The 17,453-nt window shown below is 31.7% G+C and overlaps 1 protein-coding gene across 4 annotated transcripts in view; it reads left to right on the top strand.

Moving 5' to 3' along the window:
- The window catches only part of Ih (hyperpolarization activated cyclic nucleotide gated potassium channel Ih), an 81,567-nt gene that overhangs the window by 17,489 nt on the left and 46,625 nt on the right, over positions 1-17,453 (top strand). For all 4 annotated transcript variants that reach the window (XM_065514431.1, XM_065514429.1, XM_065514430.1 and 1 more), the window contains exon 2: positions 6,384-8,726. In XM_065514431.1, the coding sequence (XP_065370503.1) occupies positions 6,384-8,726 (2,343 nt within the window). The remainder of the gene's footprint in view (positions 1-6,383; positions 8,727-17,453) is intronic.

Below are 17,453 nucleotides of genomic sequence, written 5' to 3' on the forward strand. Positions count from 1 at the left end.
CTTGGAAACTCAATAATAATAAACAACAAAACAATCTGGTTTTACACTCAAATGACAAATAAAATATTTACTGTTTAATTTTTACGGTTTTTTAACGTACTGTATAAACGTATAATTATATATTTACGGAACATGTTATTTTTGCAAAAATAAATTAATTAATTATTGCATTTTAAGGTTACGTAAAGTAAAAAATTTACAAGGCGTCGTCAGCTGTTTTGACACGTGTACGAGAACGAACAAGGAGAACGCCAAACATTTACACCTCCCACCTACAGGGGTCATAATCATCATCATCACCATGTTCATAGTTTACTTGCATTCTAAATTGTTTATAAATAGCATGATTAATCTTATTGTGGCAATTTATAACCAGATGTTTAGTTTAATTACAAGTTTTTTTCTGTTTTTTTTTTTAAATTTTGTACCATTTACAAATATATTTGCCAGTCGATTTTTGTTGTGCTTTTTTGGAGAAGATCCAATAAGTACTTGGAATATAAAACATGCAGTATGTAGTAGTTGTTTTGTATTGTTTATTTTGCCATAAATTCGGTGATCACGTCATTTTATTTTACAATAAATTGAAATAAAATGATGAACGATATATGTAGTTGGTGGCAGGCATAAAACAATAATTGCAGCAGAATGTATTTTATTTTATTATATAAAATACAACAAATAATAACGGAACAAATCAATGGCATTGAATTTAAGTTCATATTTTGAAATAAAAAACGTGTTTTCTAAAGAAAACTAAAAATTTTATCGGATTTCTTTATTTCCTTTTTTTAAAAAAAAAGTTCTCACTTCCGGAAAATTGTTTCATTAATTAGATAAAATGTAAATTTGGAAACTTAAAATAAATAAAACACCCAACTACCAGGCATTCCCCAAAGCACATAATTTACTTACTGCTTCCAAATTAAACAACAAGCACTCATTATTATGCCTCCAATTTACCTACCAAATATTTATTTAAATCAATTTCATTTGGTGATGCCCACCTACTTTGATTCCCAATCTAATACTTACAAATCACCAAAAAATACAAGTAACTTATTATTAAACAATAAGTCCACCATTGTTCGGAAGACTTCTACTTTTCTTTTGTATTTTTTAATTACATTTTTACTCACAAGGACATTTTTTAATTGTCAAAAATCTTCAAAAACCCTTAAAATCGGGAGTTATGGCTAAGATTAGACGACAGCCACAACTATAAAAATTGTTAAGCAGTAAATTTTCAAACGAAAATGCTGTTATTTTTTTTTTCAAATAAGGAGTTTCTTAAATTACTCCTAAAGCGATCTGTTTGATAATCGGACACAATTCATATTTTCTTGCTGGGGCAATTATCTCTTTATCTGGCAACAATGGAATAATTAATAGTCAATCTCTTTGCTCAATAATTGATAATAAAGAGAAAACTCTCTATTAATTTGAATCTCTCAATAAAAATAAAGACAACTAGGCAGGATTTCAAATAACAAATTCAATTTTAAAAAAAATTAATTACTCCATAAGAAATATACGAATATTAAAAAAAACTCAAAGTGAAAGTATATTCTGGATTCTTTTAGATAGTCTATACAACGTTGTCAAATATTTTTAACCAAAACGCACCGCACAGTGGGGCAGAATTAAAATTGTTTGGAAATAAATTTGGCATTTCTAAACGGCCTTAATTTATTAAAATGGGCCCTACAAATGATCCAGGGGCGGCGCTATGGAGGCTCAAAGTAGGATACTTTCGACATGTAAAATTTTTCCCATCCGATTTCAAAGTTTTTTATATTTTTGGAAAGCACTCGGCTGGGTCTTAAAAAAACTCAAAAAATATTAAATGTTTTTTACACCAAAATGTTCTTCGTAAAGATATCTTATAGAAAAATGTAAAATTGTTATATGTTCTTAAAGAAAGTTTATTTTTAATAAAAAAAGAGTTAAGTCACCATTTCGCCCAAAAAACAGCAAAAAACAACTAGTTTTTGAATATTTAAATTGAAAATCGTTTATTTTTAGATTTATAATCGATTTTGCTCTGAAATCTTTTGTATGTTATTCGTAATTTAGTTGTCTAAGCAACAAAAAAAAATTGGAGTACTTTCGGTCCAAAAGTCTGACCTATATTTTTTAAAAAAGGGGACAAAAAAAGGTATGGCAAAATTTTAAAATTTCAATTTTGAAATTGAAGAGATAAATAACACACGCAAGCATGTTTTTTAAAGACCGAACGCTTTCCAAAAATATAAAAAAAAAAACTTTGAAATCGGATGGGGAAAAAAATACTATTTTTTGCACGTGTTTAAAAAATACTATTTTAAAAAAAAATCCCTATACTGATTGAAAAATACTTGCTAAGACTTTTTGGATGTAGGGAAACATTTATGTATTTAATGAAATTTTATGCAGAGTTCTTCTATCCAAAATGATTCCGTCTTATCTCTATTGTTTCACTGGCATAATTTGAAATTTTTATTTTAAGATGAAAACGCGCTGGTTTAGCGCCTTTTTCAAACAAAGCGCTAAGAGGAAAAAATGCGACTTTTGGGTTGTTTAAAAGCGCTAACTATAGCGCGATAAGCGCTAAATTGGAAACACTGAGTGTATATATCAATGTTAGTCTGTCTATTGAAATCAACTCTCAAAAGGATTAACATAGAATAGATAGAGTATCTTTTGAAAGCGGTCTTTAATAACTTATATGTCATTTTGAAGGGTACATATCTGTCATTTATTCTCACTAAATTATTGAATATTATAGTGTAAACAATAACGTTTTTTTGTATCGAAAATGTTGAATTTGCTCACTGGAGCTTATGGTGAATGTGTTTCATTGGTTTCAACTTGCAAGAGATGGTTTATGCGGTTCAGAAATTGTGTTTTTAACAAAGATCACCCAGGCTAGCCAAATAAGTTTGAAGACCAAGAATTGGAGGCATTACTTCATGAAGATTATTGTAAAACTCAACAAGAGTTTGCAAAATCATTTAGAGCTTTCAAAACGTTTTCGAGCAGCAGGATTCTTCTAAATGCTTGAACGCATATTGATAATAAATAAATAATAAATTGGATTTCATAATTTAAAATTTTCATGTTATTAAAGAAAAGATTTTGGGTATTAAAGATGCCCGAAGAAATCTAATGATGGTCATGCACATTTTTCATTTTGACTTTTAATGTTAAATATTGGAAATTCTGACTAATAAACTCTGAAAGTTTTACTATGTTTTTTCTTTATTTCTCAGTTAAATTTAAATCGAATGAATTCTTTTAAAGCTCTGTCAAATATTTATTACTTTTATATATGTAGCTAAATATTTTCAATAGATTTGCTCACTTTTGCACGGCTTTTATTGTACAACAAAACAAAAAACAACGTAACAATAAGAATATATAATAATTTCTATTACTACCCAGCAGTTCTAAGCAAAGTGTCCCGAACCGCTGATGTGACTTGTTATTGTAACAAGTGCGTGTTATAGGCGAAAATCCATTCACTCTAAATAAATTACAAAAAGTAAAGACGAAGTTTACAAAAGGACATAATTGACTCTCCAATCGACTTTAAAGTGACTACACACTAGATTACTTAAGGACATTAAAGTGATGAAAAACTTCACTATAGATTACCTGGAATGTATAAAGTAACCTATTATCTTCCCCCTGCAGTTCGAAGCAGTTAAGCAAATTGTCAATATATACCATAAGTCTAGGAGATATCTTTTTAACTGATTATTAGCACACGTGCATGTTAAATTAACTAGTTATGTAGCTGATCAAGTAACCAGTTAGGTAGCTAATAAGGTAACTGACTCTATGTTACCGGTTTGTGAATCCAATGCGTTGACTACTTTGAAGCAGCTATCAAATAGGGACAATTGACCCCATGTTGATGACATGCCCGTGTTAGTTATGTAACTAGTTGCCAATCTAAATGATAATTAAAATCACTAGTTCGGGACAGCGTCCTAGAACTGCTGGAGTACTGCTGGGTCTATATACTACCACAACAACTCTCTGTACACACACATACAGTCATCCGCAGAAATACATTTAATACATAAACAGTGTTGGAATAAATAATAGCGACAATAACATCCTTCTGAGAGAAATGTTGTAAACCTTTTCAAAAGCATGATATATATTCAACATTTGAAACATAACCCCTTTATGTCTTTAAATATACTTAAAAATAATTTGTGTTAATCACCAACTAATTCAATAATTAGAAACAAGATACTTAAACTGGACTAAAGGGTTAAAATCGAAAAATAATAAAACTAAGATTAACTTGTTTGGATCTGAACAAAATAGTTTTTATAAAGCCCAAGAATCAAAAAATATTTACCAAAATACATCGAAAAATATGGGGGTATAAACTCCGGAATTGAAACCTGTCTGTTCCGGGGAGACATAGGTGAAATATCAGTGTGCACTATTTGCACTTCCACTCGGGGACCATAAAGTCCATTGTGATTCCCTTCATGAGACAGATAAAAGAAAGAAAGAAAGTTAGTGTTTTAGAAATAGCAAAAAAGAAAAAACTGCATAAAGAGGAAAAAGTATTTACAGATTTGAATTCACCGTAGAATATTCTTTAAATAATCAACCTATTCCCCAGCAACACTCATTCAGATTCACTAGAAATCTGTTACCTGGCCATTTAAATCTTTGACTCTGTAGTCTCGGGCAGTTACACATAATGTACTCTACTGAGCTCCAACTTCTCTAAATCCCTCCACACACCCTACAAAAATCCTGTGTGCTATTATCCCATTTAACTACGAAGGCCCCAATTGAGCAGTGACCGGTTATCACTCCTACTAGAATTCTGAGACTACACCTATCCAATAAAATTAGTGTTTTGGTTGCCTTGCATCCAGTTTGGACCAAAAGGCCAACTATTCCAACATTGGTTGGTGGAGTCACGGAATATTTCAAATATTAGCCAGTAGTAGTGACAAATAGGAGGTCTTACTCCCCGCTCCCTAGTACTATGGTCTAGATCTGAGCCATGCCTGGCCAGTTGATCTGCTATCTCATTTCCCTGTATGTTACAGAGCCCTGGTACCCGACATAATCTGATTGAGTATTGTACCAATAACTCTTCTAGAGCTCTCCTGCAGTCTTACACTAAGCTAGAATGTATTAAATGACATTTCAAGGCCTTAAGTGTCGCCTAATTGTCTACATAAATTGTCACTACAGACCCCTCTGTGAAGTATACATTTATCAACTCTCTCGCATTCCAGATCGCGAAGATCTCTGCCAGGTCAGAGAGTATATATGACCATTTAATATTGTTATAAACCCTGGTCCCTGTACCAGAGTCCATCTTGGACACATCAGTTGATCGGATCCAATTCTCACTACAGGAGAACTCTACTGGGGGTGAGATATCGGAGTTAAAGGTCGCGGACCCTATGATCAGAGATGATAAAAAATGCCCCATACAATATCCTTGTGTGATCTACCCGCAATGGTTTCACTAACGAGAACTCAAATAGCCTCAACATAGTTCTCAATAGCTTTAAGATTATATTCAAATAAATAATAAATAAATTCTAAAAAACATAAAAATTCTAAAAAAATTTAAATTTTCACTATTATTTTTTCAGGCCTTATTATTGGAAGATCATTTTTCCAGAACATTTGTAGATTTATTAATATATTTTTAATTTTTAAGGGTTAATAAAAATTTATGAAAATTTTGAAATTTTCTATCGTTTCTATTATTTTTTCCAATACTGTACGCATGTATTGTACGTATGATGAATGCGATACGATACTCAATTATATTCTTTTTTTAGTTTTAAATTTACTCCAAATTGATTGGTTGGGGTATTGTTAGTTGTTGGTTGGTATTTGATTTGATTTTATTGTATTGAATTGTATGCAAAGCATGTTTGTTGTATTCTTTAAATGTATAGATAGTATTTTATTTATTTATTTTTATCATTATTACTATTTTTATTATTGTTATAATTTCTATTTCTCTCTATCTCTCTCTGTATCTATGGCTCAAAAAAACTCAAGCTCTTAAAGTCTCACAGTCACACTCCACTCATATACAAACTATGAGAACTCTAATTTATTTCGATTGAAATTAGAATAATTTTTACTCTAAATATTCGTTAGATTAATTAATTATAACAATACTAATAGCTGTATGTATAACAGTTTATTTTCTAATTCAATATTGTTTGAGTAAAATTTGAGTTATTGGAGGTGTACGACTTGTGAGCGTACTCGCATCTCTTCTAATATACTGTAGAGAGAGAGCGAGTAGAGTAGAGTTTGTGCGAGCATTATCAAATATTTGTAACGGTGTATTTATATTTGTTTTTCGTTTGTTTGTTGTTTGAATATCTTTACAGTGCTAGCAGAGAAAACTTGTATAGTAGCGATCAACAACAACAGCAACAAAATCATCAATTTAAACAACAACAACAACTAAAGCAACAACAGCGCCAACAACCGCAACACCATTCGCATCAACATTTGCTGCGCCAGTCTCTGATCAACCTTACAAGCGCTCAGAACACACAGACTCAGACTGCTCCTCTGTACAGTAGTCATTCGGATAATAACAGTTATTGTAGTGCCGTAACCACACACGAAGGAGCTACCACTTCCGATCAAGAACAACAACATCACCACCACCACCAGCAACAACAACAGCAACACTATCTGCAGCAGCAACAGGTTGGTGATCACAGTAGTAGCGGTAGTTATCGGTCGCGTAATACGTCGCGCAAAAATAGTGATAACGTTTCGTCTTCTACGCGTAACCAACTGCACAAATCGATATCGTGCAGTTGTGAGTCCCTTAAATGTGCATTAGTTGCTAGTGATTCGTTACCGGCTGCCACATCCACGACCAACACCACCACCCACACCACTAGTGCTAAAAGTGCATCACGCAACTTTTACGGTCTCAGTACCGACAACGACAACGAATTCTTACTCGACAGCGAAGTTAAGCCACACCGAGAGGAGAAAGGCAGTGACTTCGGCAAGCCTAGCAGGGTAGGCGGCAACGCCCACACCACCTGCCCCCGAAGTTCAACAGGTGATGATCATCACTCACTCCAGTACGAGACATCATCAGCAGGCTTACGCTTTAGCAGCGTTTCGAAACAGAACTCCTACGATAGCGGTTCACCGCAGCTGTTGACCCTTGCGGACGCCAATCAGCGTTATCATCAGCAGCAACACAGTCCAACCAGTCGCCTCTCGTACAGCCCCAACAGCAAGAGTAGTAGCTTGGCCATAGCCGATGATTATCAGGATTCACAGCAGACACAGGGTGATTTCAAACATCTAGTCGTTCATAATTTAAGCAGCTCGGATCCGCTAAGCCAAACCAGCAGTTATAGTCATCATCATCTGGAGGACACCAACAATTGTCCACTGCTAAAGACACACTACAGTGATTGTAATATTTATGCCAAGAACGAATTAGATTCACAGTCGCAGCAACCGGACAAACAGCAATTGGTCAATAAGGCCTACATATTCAAGTGCATTGGGAATAGTCCGTCATTCCTGAAGACCAATAAAATCAAAGAACAGTCGCGCAAATTGCGAAACCTCTCACTGAAAACTCATCCTACGGGCAAGAAAAAGAATCAAATACTAGCCAAGTCAAACGCGGTGTCCGACAACTCTCTGAATCCGGGAGACAAGTATCTCAACCTCTACCTGGTGGAGAAGAAACAGCAGCAGCAACAACAGTCGACTTCAACTTCACCATCAGTGGCTTCCGGACACCAAGTGTCGCGACACAGTACTCCTTACATAGTGAACGGTGCTGTCAAGTCCTCATATCCCACATATCGTTCCTCAATTAAAAGTGAAACAGCCGTAAGTGCCGTCTTAGCAGCAGCCGCCGCAGCAGCCGCATCAGCAAACAGTAGCAACTCCTATTTGCAACAACAGCAACAAGTATTTGGCGGCAATAGTAGCAGTGTCAATTATCTATCCTCCAACCCGAACTCCTCCTCCTCCACCAGCAAACAACAACTGCAACAGCAGCAGCAGCCGCCGCACCAGCAGCAATATAAAACAGCCAAAATTAATAACAAAGGCTGCAATCTGGTCAACAACGGCAACAAACTTAGTGTTAGCACTAATTCGTGCAATCGCCTACATGCCGGCTCACCCCATGCAATATCACCGAAAAGTTCTCTATCGAGTAACGGACACCTCAATAAGTATTGTCTGACCGATATAAGTCGGCGCAAAACCGAATTCAATCGACAGCTTAGTGCACCGACTGATTACACCCATCACTCATCCAGTAACGGTTCACATCAGTCCACCAACGAAGTCGTTGGCGGCGAATCAACATCGACCGTTGCCAGTGCCGGTGTCAAGTCACCCGCGTACTTGCAACAACACTCGTTACCCAATCAACAGCAGCAACAACAACTACAACAGCAGCAGCAGCAACAACAACAAACACCACATACAACACACTATCAGCCACATTATCATCAGCACCATCAACATCATCACCAGCAACAGCAGCAACACCAGCATCCCCATCACCAACAACAACTACTACAACAGCAGCAACATCACTATCAACACAGTCAACAGCACCTTCCACAACATCACTCAGCAACAGTATTAACGAAACCAACATCGAACTCGTGTACGAACAGTTTCAATAGACGCCACATCAAACGTCAGAAAAATACGAAATTAAATGAAAGGTAAGTGTACATATGTAGTAACTGTGTATGATTAGATCTACTACTGAACTAAATATTTACTTTCAAACTATGTTTAGTGTAAAGCAGGGACATAACATTTGAGTAGGAGAATATGTAAACAATTATGTTTAATCCATAGTTTCTCAATATCTGGTTATTTTTTATCGTGACGATAAACTGACAGTTCTCATACAAAAAAAATGTTAAATGGAGGTTTATCGTTACGAAAAACGATAACCAGATATTGAGAAAATGGGGTAAGTGTGGCAAAGAAGACTGTCAACACTTTTGTCTCTGTAAACGAAGGTGTTCGAACTAATTGCATTTGATCTCTGACTAATGCTCGTATTATGTATGCATTATGACCAAAACAAGTTGTTTTGAGCAAAATACTTAAATCGATTATCTTATTAGCAAAAAAAAAAACTTAAACTGACCTCGAACCCAAAACTGAAAAACTTTTCAATTTCAATTCATAATAAAAATTGGAATAAATTATTCTTTTATTTGGAACACCAGTCCAAAGTTCTAATATTCTGTTGTTATTCAAATTAATAAGAAATAATATCTTTAGGGCCATTATTACAACTTGCCTTTATAGTTAAAGTTAACTTTAAGGGTACCTTTTTCTATTGCTTAAAGTTACCTTTTACTATAAAGGCAAGTTGTAATAATGACCCCTAGAGTATTAAAAATCAATTTAATTTGTTCCCTTCACGCTACGCTACTGCCACAAAAACTGCAAGTCGTACGCATTTTTTTTTAAACTAATTCGAGGCACACTTTTATGTAATTACGATCACTATCTTTAAAACGCAAACATTTGCTAATTTATTAATACGGTTTTATTAGTTTTGTGTTTTTTATTTTTTCAACTCATAATTTGGAACTTCAGGGTTTGTTGTTTACTACTGGTTGGCAATTGTTTTTCTGTTTTTTTTTTTTGTTTAAATCTTAATTAGATTTATATTGAAACATGTTTTTATTGTAGTCATAAAAGTTTAATTTGTATTTAAATGAATAGCTACAATGCAAATAGAAATATTTTAAGGTTGTTCAACAGTTTGCAACAGAATTGTAAAAGTTGAAATAGTACTTACAACAGACTCAAATATGCTTTAAAAATATAGATATCGGTGGGCAAACATTCAGAAAATATTTTCGATCATAAAATATGATTTCCGGAAAATTAAACAAATTAATTTAATCTCAAACTAAAAACGTAAACATTTTACAGAAGAAGTGTACATAACTTTTAAACTACATCATTTACAGCTACAATTGAAATTCATTTTGATCATATACATAGATATTGCTTTGAATAGGGTATGAATTGCTAATTTATCGGACTTTTATATTCCCATGAACAATTAAAAAATATATTTCCGGGAAATTTTTTTTTCTTCAAATTTTTAGTTTTAGTATTGGCCATTGTTAGCTATGAAATTTTGCCATCTTTCTGGCAGCATATGGATTCCGAGCCAAAAGAACTGTTCATCTTTTGAGGCCAAGAACGAATAAAGCCAATATCGGATACTCTGTTCCAAAGTGTAGCGTATTCCAGAGAGATCGTTCTGCATCGATCGAAACAAATAGTAGTCGGACAAGGTCTGGACTATAAGGCGAGTGAGGCACAACTTTCCAATCACTTCATTCTAAATACTTTTTAAAATTTCTTCACTGAATACAGGCATGTTGAAAGCAATAACACTTTCGTATGCTTTGCTGGTAAACATTGACGACTGCGATCATCCATGTAGATTTTGTCACTTTCAACACACACATTTTAAAAATGTGTGTGTTGAAAGTGAGTTTTTTTCTTTGTATGAATTGGTTTTAACAACAAATATTGAATAAAAAGTAGTTTTTCTTTAAATGTATTGGTGTTTACTCTTTCATAAGGAACTTGTGGGCACCCCTGTTTTAAAGACTTTGAAGACTCCAAATCTTCGTCTTCAAATGTTTTTGGCTGGCCTGGGCGATGTTTCTCTTCCGTGTCAAAATCATCACTTCTGAACCGCACAAATCATCTATCACACGTTGAAACCGATGGAATGCGTTCACATTCAAATATAAAAGAAAACTGATAGGATTTTCTCCTGTTTTGCCAATTCTTACGGAATCGGGAAAACCAGAAGAAAAACAATACAAATTTATGTGTACAAAATCAATTAAATTTCGTACAAAACCTGGGGGGTTACTCCCTAATTCGATTCGAAATGAAATCTTTTCGAATTACAATGTATTTAGCACACATTTTCGAATTGAGTTACGCAGTAACCGCTCTGAATGTATGTGATAGTACAAACGGGATAAGTCCCATTTGACGTTCTAAAATATATTCACCCCTATCGGCAATAACATGTGAAATTTTGTTCCCATGAAATATACATTTCCCTCGAAGGGAAAATTGCTATCGGGAATATCACGATGAACTTTACATTCACAATAGTTGATTTTGTTCGTAACAGCTGTTTATTGTTTACAAAATTCCATCTAAAAATTTCACAACAAGGGAATTTTTTCACGTGAACAAAGTTGATAAACGAAAAAAGGAAAAATATTTCATGTGAAATATTGATTCGCGATAGGGGTGATTATTTTTAATATTTTTAAAATCTGTCAATACAGACGTATTAATGTCAATAACGTAATAATTATTTGATATGATTTATTATAATAATAATTAATTCAGAAGTCGCTGGCGACATACATATAGTCTATTTTTTGGGACTTAGCACGTTTTCTAACACTTATTTTGTTTCTTTTAGTGGACCTAGCTCATTTTCTTATAACTTATTTTCTTTATTTTTATCGTTTTAACTCTATTGTCACTAAAGATCTCTTAAAATAAAATGGTATCAGAAGTCTAGATATTTCCTTTAAAAAATTTTAATTTTCGTTTTTTTTTGTGTGAATTTTAATGAATAAACCAATAATTAAAACAAGTTTGACTCATACTCAATTCCATTTGACTTAAATAATAATATTGCAATTTTGACAAATTAAATTGGAATTAGTACGTTTGCATCCCACAGTATAGCAACGAGAATAAACTAAATAATTATAAATATTATTTACGCAAACATATGTGCAATTCTCAAAATCCCTTGTATTCTTATATCAGGTTTAGTATTGTATTAAAATACAAAATTAAATTAAAAAGTTGCATTGGTTTCCGTGCTATCAATTTAATGTGAATGCCAGTTACTGAGAAGAAGTCAATCATTAAGTGCTGGTTCACATATGTCAAGTCTTGAGTTTGTAGATGAAATAGAAGATGAGATTTTCTTTCTCACTCTTCTATAAACTCAAAACATGCTCAAGTAAACTTGACGTGTGTGAACCAGCACTTACAACTCAAAATTATAGTTTTCGCTATTTTTCATTGCATTTCTAGAAATCTACTTCCGAAAACTGATTTTTTTCTTATTATTTGGGGTTTGGACGTTTACAATACATAATACATTACTTAGGCCGGGTAACTTAACAAAATTTTAAACATAGTTTAGGCATAATCAATGTTTAAATATATTTTTTTTCATAGAAAAAAAAGATTTAAACATTGATTAAGCTTAACTATTTTTAAAATTTGGATAAGTTACCCTTAATTTTACGTTTTGTATTCAAATTTAAATTTTCATATAAAGTGAGTTTCATTACTAAATGATATTTAATAATGAAGCTCCCTACATGTCATTTCATCTTTTTTTTTTTGTTTTTGCTATAAGGGTATACCATATTCGATACAACCGACATTAATTAATTGGAATTCGAATTGAAATAAACTCGTACTAAACCTATGGAAACTCATAAGCAAAACACAAACATTTATGAGCACCAACAAACGTTGTAATACTTGCTCCTAAACTGACACAGCAATGGACAACCTTGAATGGAGCTGTTAAAACTCTACATATTCACAATTTAAATATTGAAAAATTTTCAAATAACGGAGTTGGGAAATTATTTTCAAATTTCAAAGACCTTAAATAAAATCAATCAATATTAAGTAAAATTATATGTTTGTATTTTAGTTTTTTTTTTCTCAAAAAAAGCCACACTATCTAAATTTCTAACAAAAATCTTTGAAAGATATGAATAAAAAATAATATTTATTCATCTTCGTTATTAGCATTGTTATTATTTTCATGCCGTTCCATTTCAAACCAAACCAAAATGAAAATTACAATTAAAATCAAAATCAAATAAAAACAGCCAAAGAAATGAAAGAGATTCTTGACATTGATCTACAACATTTCAACAACATTCCATATACATATTTATTTATCTACGAGTATGATTTGTGTTCTTCATTTATTACGTTTTTATTTTTTTTTGTTTTTTGTGTGTGGAAACTGTTTAATAATACATTCTTTATATGAACACATAGAGGAAAAATTCATTTTAATTAATATATGAAACATTTATATTATTTATACTTAAAACAAGTACATACTGCTACATAAAGTACAAGTAAAAACCCCATGTGTTTAGTACTGTTTAATTTAATATGTACTCGTACAGTTTGAATAATTTTTATAGACATTACCCAAAAGATGTGGGTTATATTAATTTGTTAATTGCTTTTGCAACACATCCAAAAATTTCTAAGGCAGACAGACGATCGAGCGAAAGTAAAAGTAATAATTTTAACGAGTAAGAGTGTTATATTTAGCTGTGCCGAATCTTTTATACCCACCATCAATATGTGACTATAAAAGATTTGTCTGATATAGGGGTTAAATGGGGACCGATCCTCACAAAGGTTGTTAAACAAATTTGGCTTCATATAAAACTTTTTTATGTCCAATTTCATCACGATATTAATTTTTATAAGACAATCATGAATGTTTAAGTCATTTTCTGACGAGTACTGTAAATGGGGACTAGGGACAAATGTTGACCGACTTTTGTCATACTTACCGTATAATTTCAGAGTACTTATAACTAAATTGCGCAAAATTTTATCAGGACTCCCTCATAATCATTATGACAGCTGAAACAGTATTCCGTGGGGACATGGGGGCTGGGTAAAATCATGGACCGATATTGCCTATTTTCAATACCAAACAAACCTTATCAACAGAGTGGAAAATTTCAGCCAGCACCTTTCGTTTGGAGCCTTAGAATCTTATGAGGACCCAAGTATGTCACCCGATATGTTACAAACGGAATGACAAAATCAATATCTTTTTTGATTATAGGTGTAAGAGTAAGAATATGTAAAATTTTAAGGGAGGCTTCAAAAGCAAATATGTATATAAAATAAAGTTTTATACTGTCACGAGACAGAAGATAACCAAGTTTTATATTTCTCTCAATCTTTCCTATCCGTCACATGGAAATAATGCGATATCTCGTAAACTATTGGAGATATTGGTTAAAGCTGAGGTGTTTTCGAGTTGATTTGCAGTTGTTAAGCTTTCTAAGGATTTTAGGGGCCTATGCGTGGCCCCTTAAAGTTGGTCACTTCAAGATTAAATTAAAAAAAAAAAACGCCACAAATCCATTTATGATCCCAATGAACTGAAAATATAATGTTGGAAAATTTATTTTTTAAGTTTTTTTCCAAAAATGGAAAAACATTTTCTTCGGTGCTATGTATATACAATTTTTATATGATCCGGAAAGAGAACTTAATGTAAAACGTGTAAAGTTAAATTTGGCTCACTTAAGTGAACATAACACCCATCAGACCTATCCAAACTTGGCAAATTTTAAAAAAATTTAGGTTTGAATAAAAAATTCTAAAAGCGTAAAGCTTTTAGAATTTTTCTAAAAAAAACTCAGTTTTTGGAACACATTTTTCCCATTTTAGGAATTTCGGTATTTACAAATAAAAAATTTCAAAAATTATAATGCCATTGATTTTAGGACATTTGGATCTTCATTAGTTTGTTATGATATCTTTAACCGTTAAAATTTTACATTAATTCAAATTTTATATTTTTCTTCATTGAAAATCACCATATTATAATTTTTTTTTAAGATAAATTTATAAAAATATTTAATTTTACTAAAATATCAATCTTAAAATCCTAAGGTCCAATATCAAATACTTATACATAAAGCATATATTTACTCTTCAGAAGCTCCACAAACCTTGCCTCCTTGGAAAAATTTTAACGTTTTTTCATATACATATTTGCAAGCAAAATGTTCAACACATGAGGATATAAATATTTCTGCTGTCCACATGTGAACATATCGTGTTGGTAATAGAATTTGACATTTCCAAGTTTATTGCGCGTGAAGACCCCATGTTTAGAACTGGCTTTTGTTTATATTTTTGCTGCATGTAACATAAAACGATTTAATTTAACACAAAATAAATTTGTGGCCAAACATTAATATACCATGGTATATTAATGTTTTTCCTAAATACAACGTAACATTTCATATCATTAACGAAACTTTGCATTAACGTAAACAGGTGAACGTAAAAGCGTTTTTCTTTCAGTGCATTCGTATATAGTCCTGCAAACAATTGTCAAAATATTTTCATATCAAAAAATTGTTTCTCATAACCTTGTTAAAATCTTTTCATATGAAAAAATTTTTAGACATACAATTTACAAGTGAAACAGAACATTGAGAAAGTCCTGAGATGAATTTTTATTGCATATGTTGATGTTAAATTATTGACATAAAACACAGTAATAAATCAAAACAACCGAACTATTGTGACTTCAATTTTATAGGTATCACTATTGTGAATGTTTTTCTTACTGATGCCGTTTTTCCCCTGAAAAATTTTTTGTTATTTAAAAACAGTCCGTATAATTTTGATCTTGTAAAGTTTGTGATTTTTACCAAAATCTAATTTATTCTATAAAATACCAAAGAAACTAACATTGTTTTATATACATATGCATATATTTTTTTAAAGTACAGATACTTTACTAATTATACTTATTATTCTTACTGGTGCTGCTTGATTTTTTAATTTTTTTTGTTGATCGATTTATAAAAACAAATTTGTATTTGTAAAAATTTTAAACGTTGTTTGTTTTTGTTATTTTATATTGATGATTTTACTGACTGGGTGACTGACTGACTGAGTGACTTCGAAACAAAGTACACATTTGATTCAACGTGTTATAATGTACATATATTCATCATATACCTACCTACATATTTCTTAATTTATTATTATTTTGTTTGTTTTCTTCTTTCATTTTTATTAATCTCTGTCTTCTAAAGTGGCAAATAAATTAATTTAAAAAACACAACAACCGCAATAACAAAAAATTTATTAAAAATTCTATTTAATTTATTAAAGTTTATGCATACGTTACGTATAACAACAAATAAATACTAGTAATAATAATAAATAAAAAAAATACCCAAGTGCCAAACAGGTTATCATCATGATCATCATTTAGGTGGCTGTTTAGGAATAGATTGGAAATGCTAAGCCAGCCAGCCAGCCGGAGAAAAGCAAACAAATTCCATAAACACACATTTAATAACAAGCACACTTTGGAATTTACATACAATTTTTATTTTGTTTTTTATTTAAGGAGAGTTTTTCGAGGCAACCAAATTAATAAATAAATAAAAAAAACAAAATCTAGTTCTATAAACTGTAGCAGGGAATCACGGAAACGTTTTAATGTGAAGCAAAACAAAAAACCAACAAACAAACACATGACTGACCGGCTGGCTGGCTGGCTATTGTGCAAAATTCAATTTCAAATTCCAATTCAAAACAAAAAAAAAATAAAAAGTTTAGGTATTAATAGAAGAAAAGATAAACAAATAAATAGAAACCAGACTGTGGTGTATTGGAATTGATTATTTTCGTCTTTTTTCCCTATGCTCTTGGACAATGAATAAACAAATTTCCTATGAAAAGAAGGAACCAACAAAAGTTTTCATAAAATATTGGTAGTAATTGTTTAAAATTTAAAAAAAAAACAAGTAAGAGATCTATATTCGGCTGTGCCGAATCTTATATACCCTTCACCAAATTATACTTTAAAATAAATTTTTTTTAAATATTTTTAGGTAAACAATATTTAATTTTTTTTTTAATTGTTTTTTAAAAAAAGTTTTTACCAAATTTTTTTTTAAAAAAATTTTAAATTTTTTTTTTAGTTTTTATTGATGAAAAAAAAATTCGGGTTAAAAAATATTTGACCCGATTTTAACCCATTGTAGGCCCAACTTACTATAGCCTTATCTACATCGTTGCAATGGACTTTGAAATATCTTTCATTAGATATCCATATTGTCTATATTAATGACTTAGTAATCCATATATAGATCAAAAATAGGTCAAAAATCGAGGTTGTCCCGGTTTTTTGCTCATATCTCCGTTATTTATGGACCGATTTTGCTGATTTTAAATAGAAAACTTCTCAAAAGCATGTCTGACAGAATTATTGAAGATTTGGATCCCGAAGATATCTGGGGTCTTCAGAAAATTGATTTCAACAGACAGACGGACATGGCTTAATCGACTCCGCTATCTATAAGGATCCAGAATATATATACTTTATAGGGTCGGAAATGAAAAATGTAGAAATTACAAACGGAATGACAAACTTATATAGTATACCCTTCTCACGAAGGTGAAGGGTATAAAAAACGAAAATGTATTATGAAATATGTAGTTCTTCTTAATGGCCGATTTTAAAATTCCTATCTGACATTAAGGAACTGCGTGATACAAAATTTCAAAATAACTAAAGAAATAATACGATTTTTTGGTGATTTCTG

Source organism: Calliphora vicina, chromosome 5 (genome assembly GCF_958450345.1).
Source record: "Calliphora vicina chromosome 5, idCalVici1.1, whole genome shotgun sequence".
NCBI lineage: Eukaryota > Metazoa > Arthropoda > Insecta > Diptera > Calliphoridae > Calliphora > Calliphora vicina.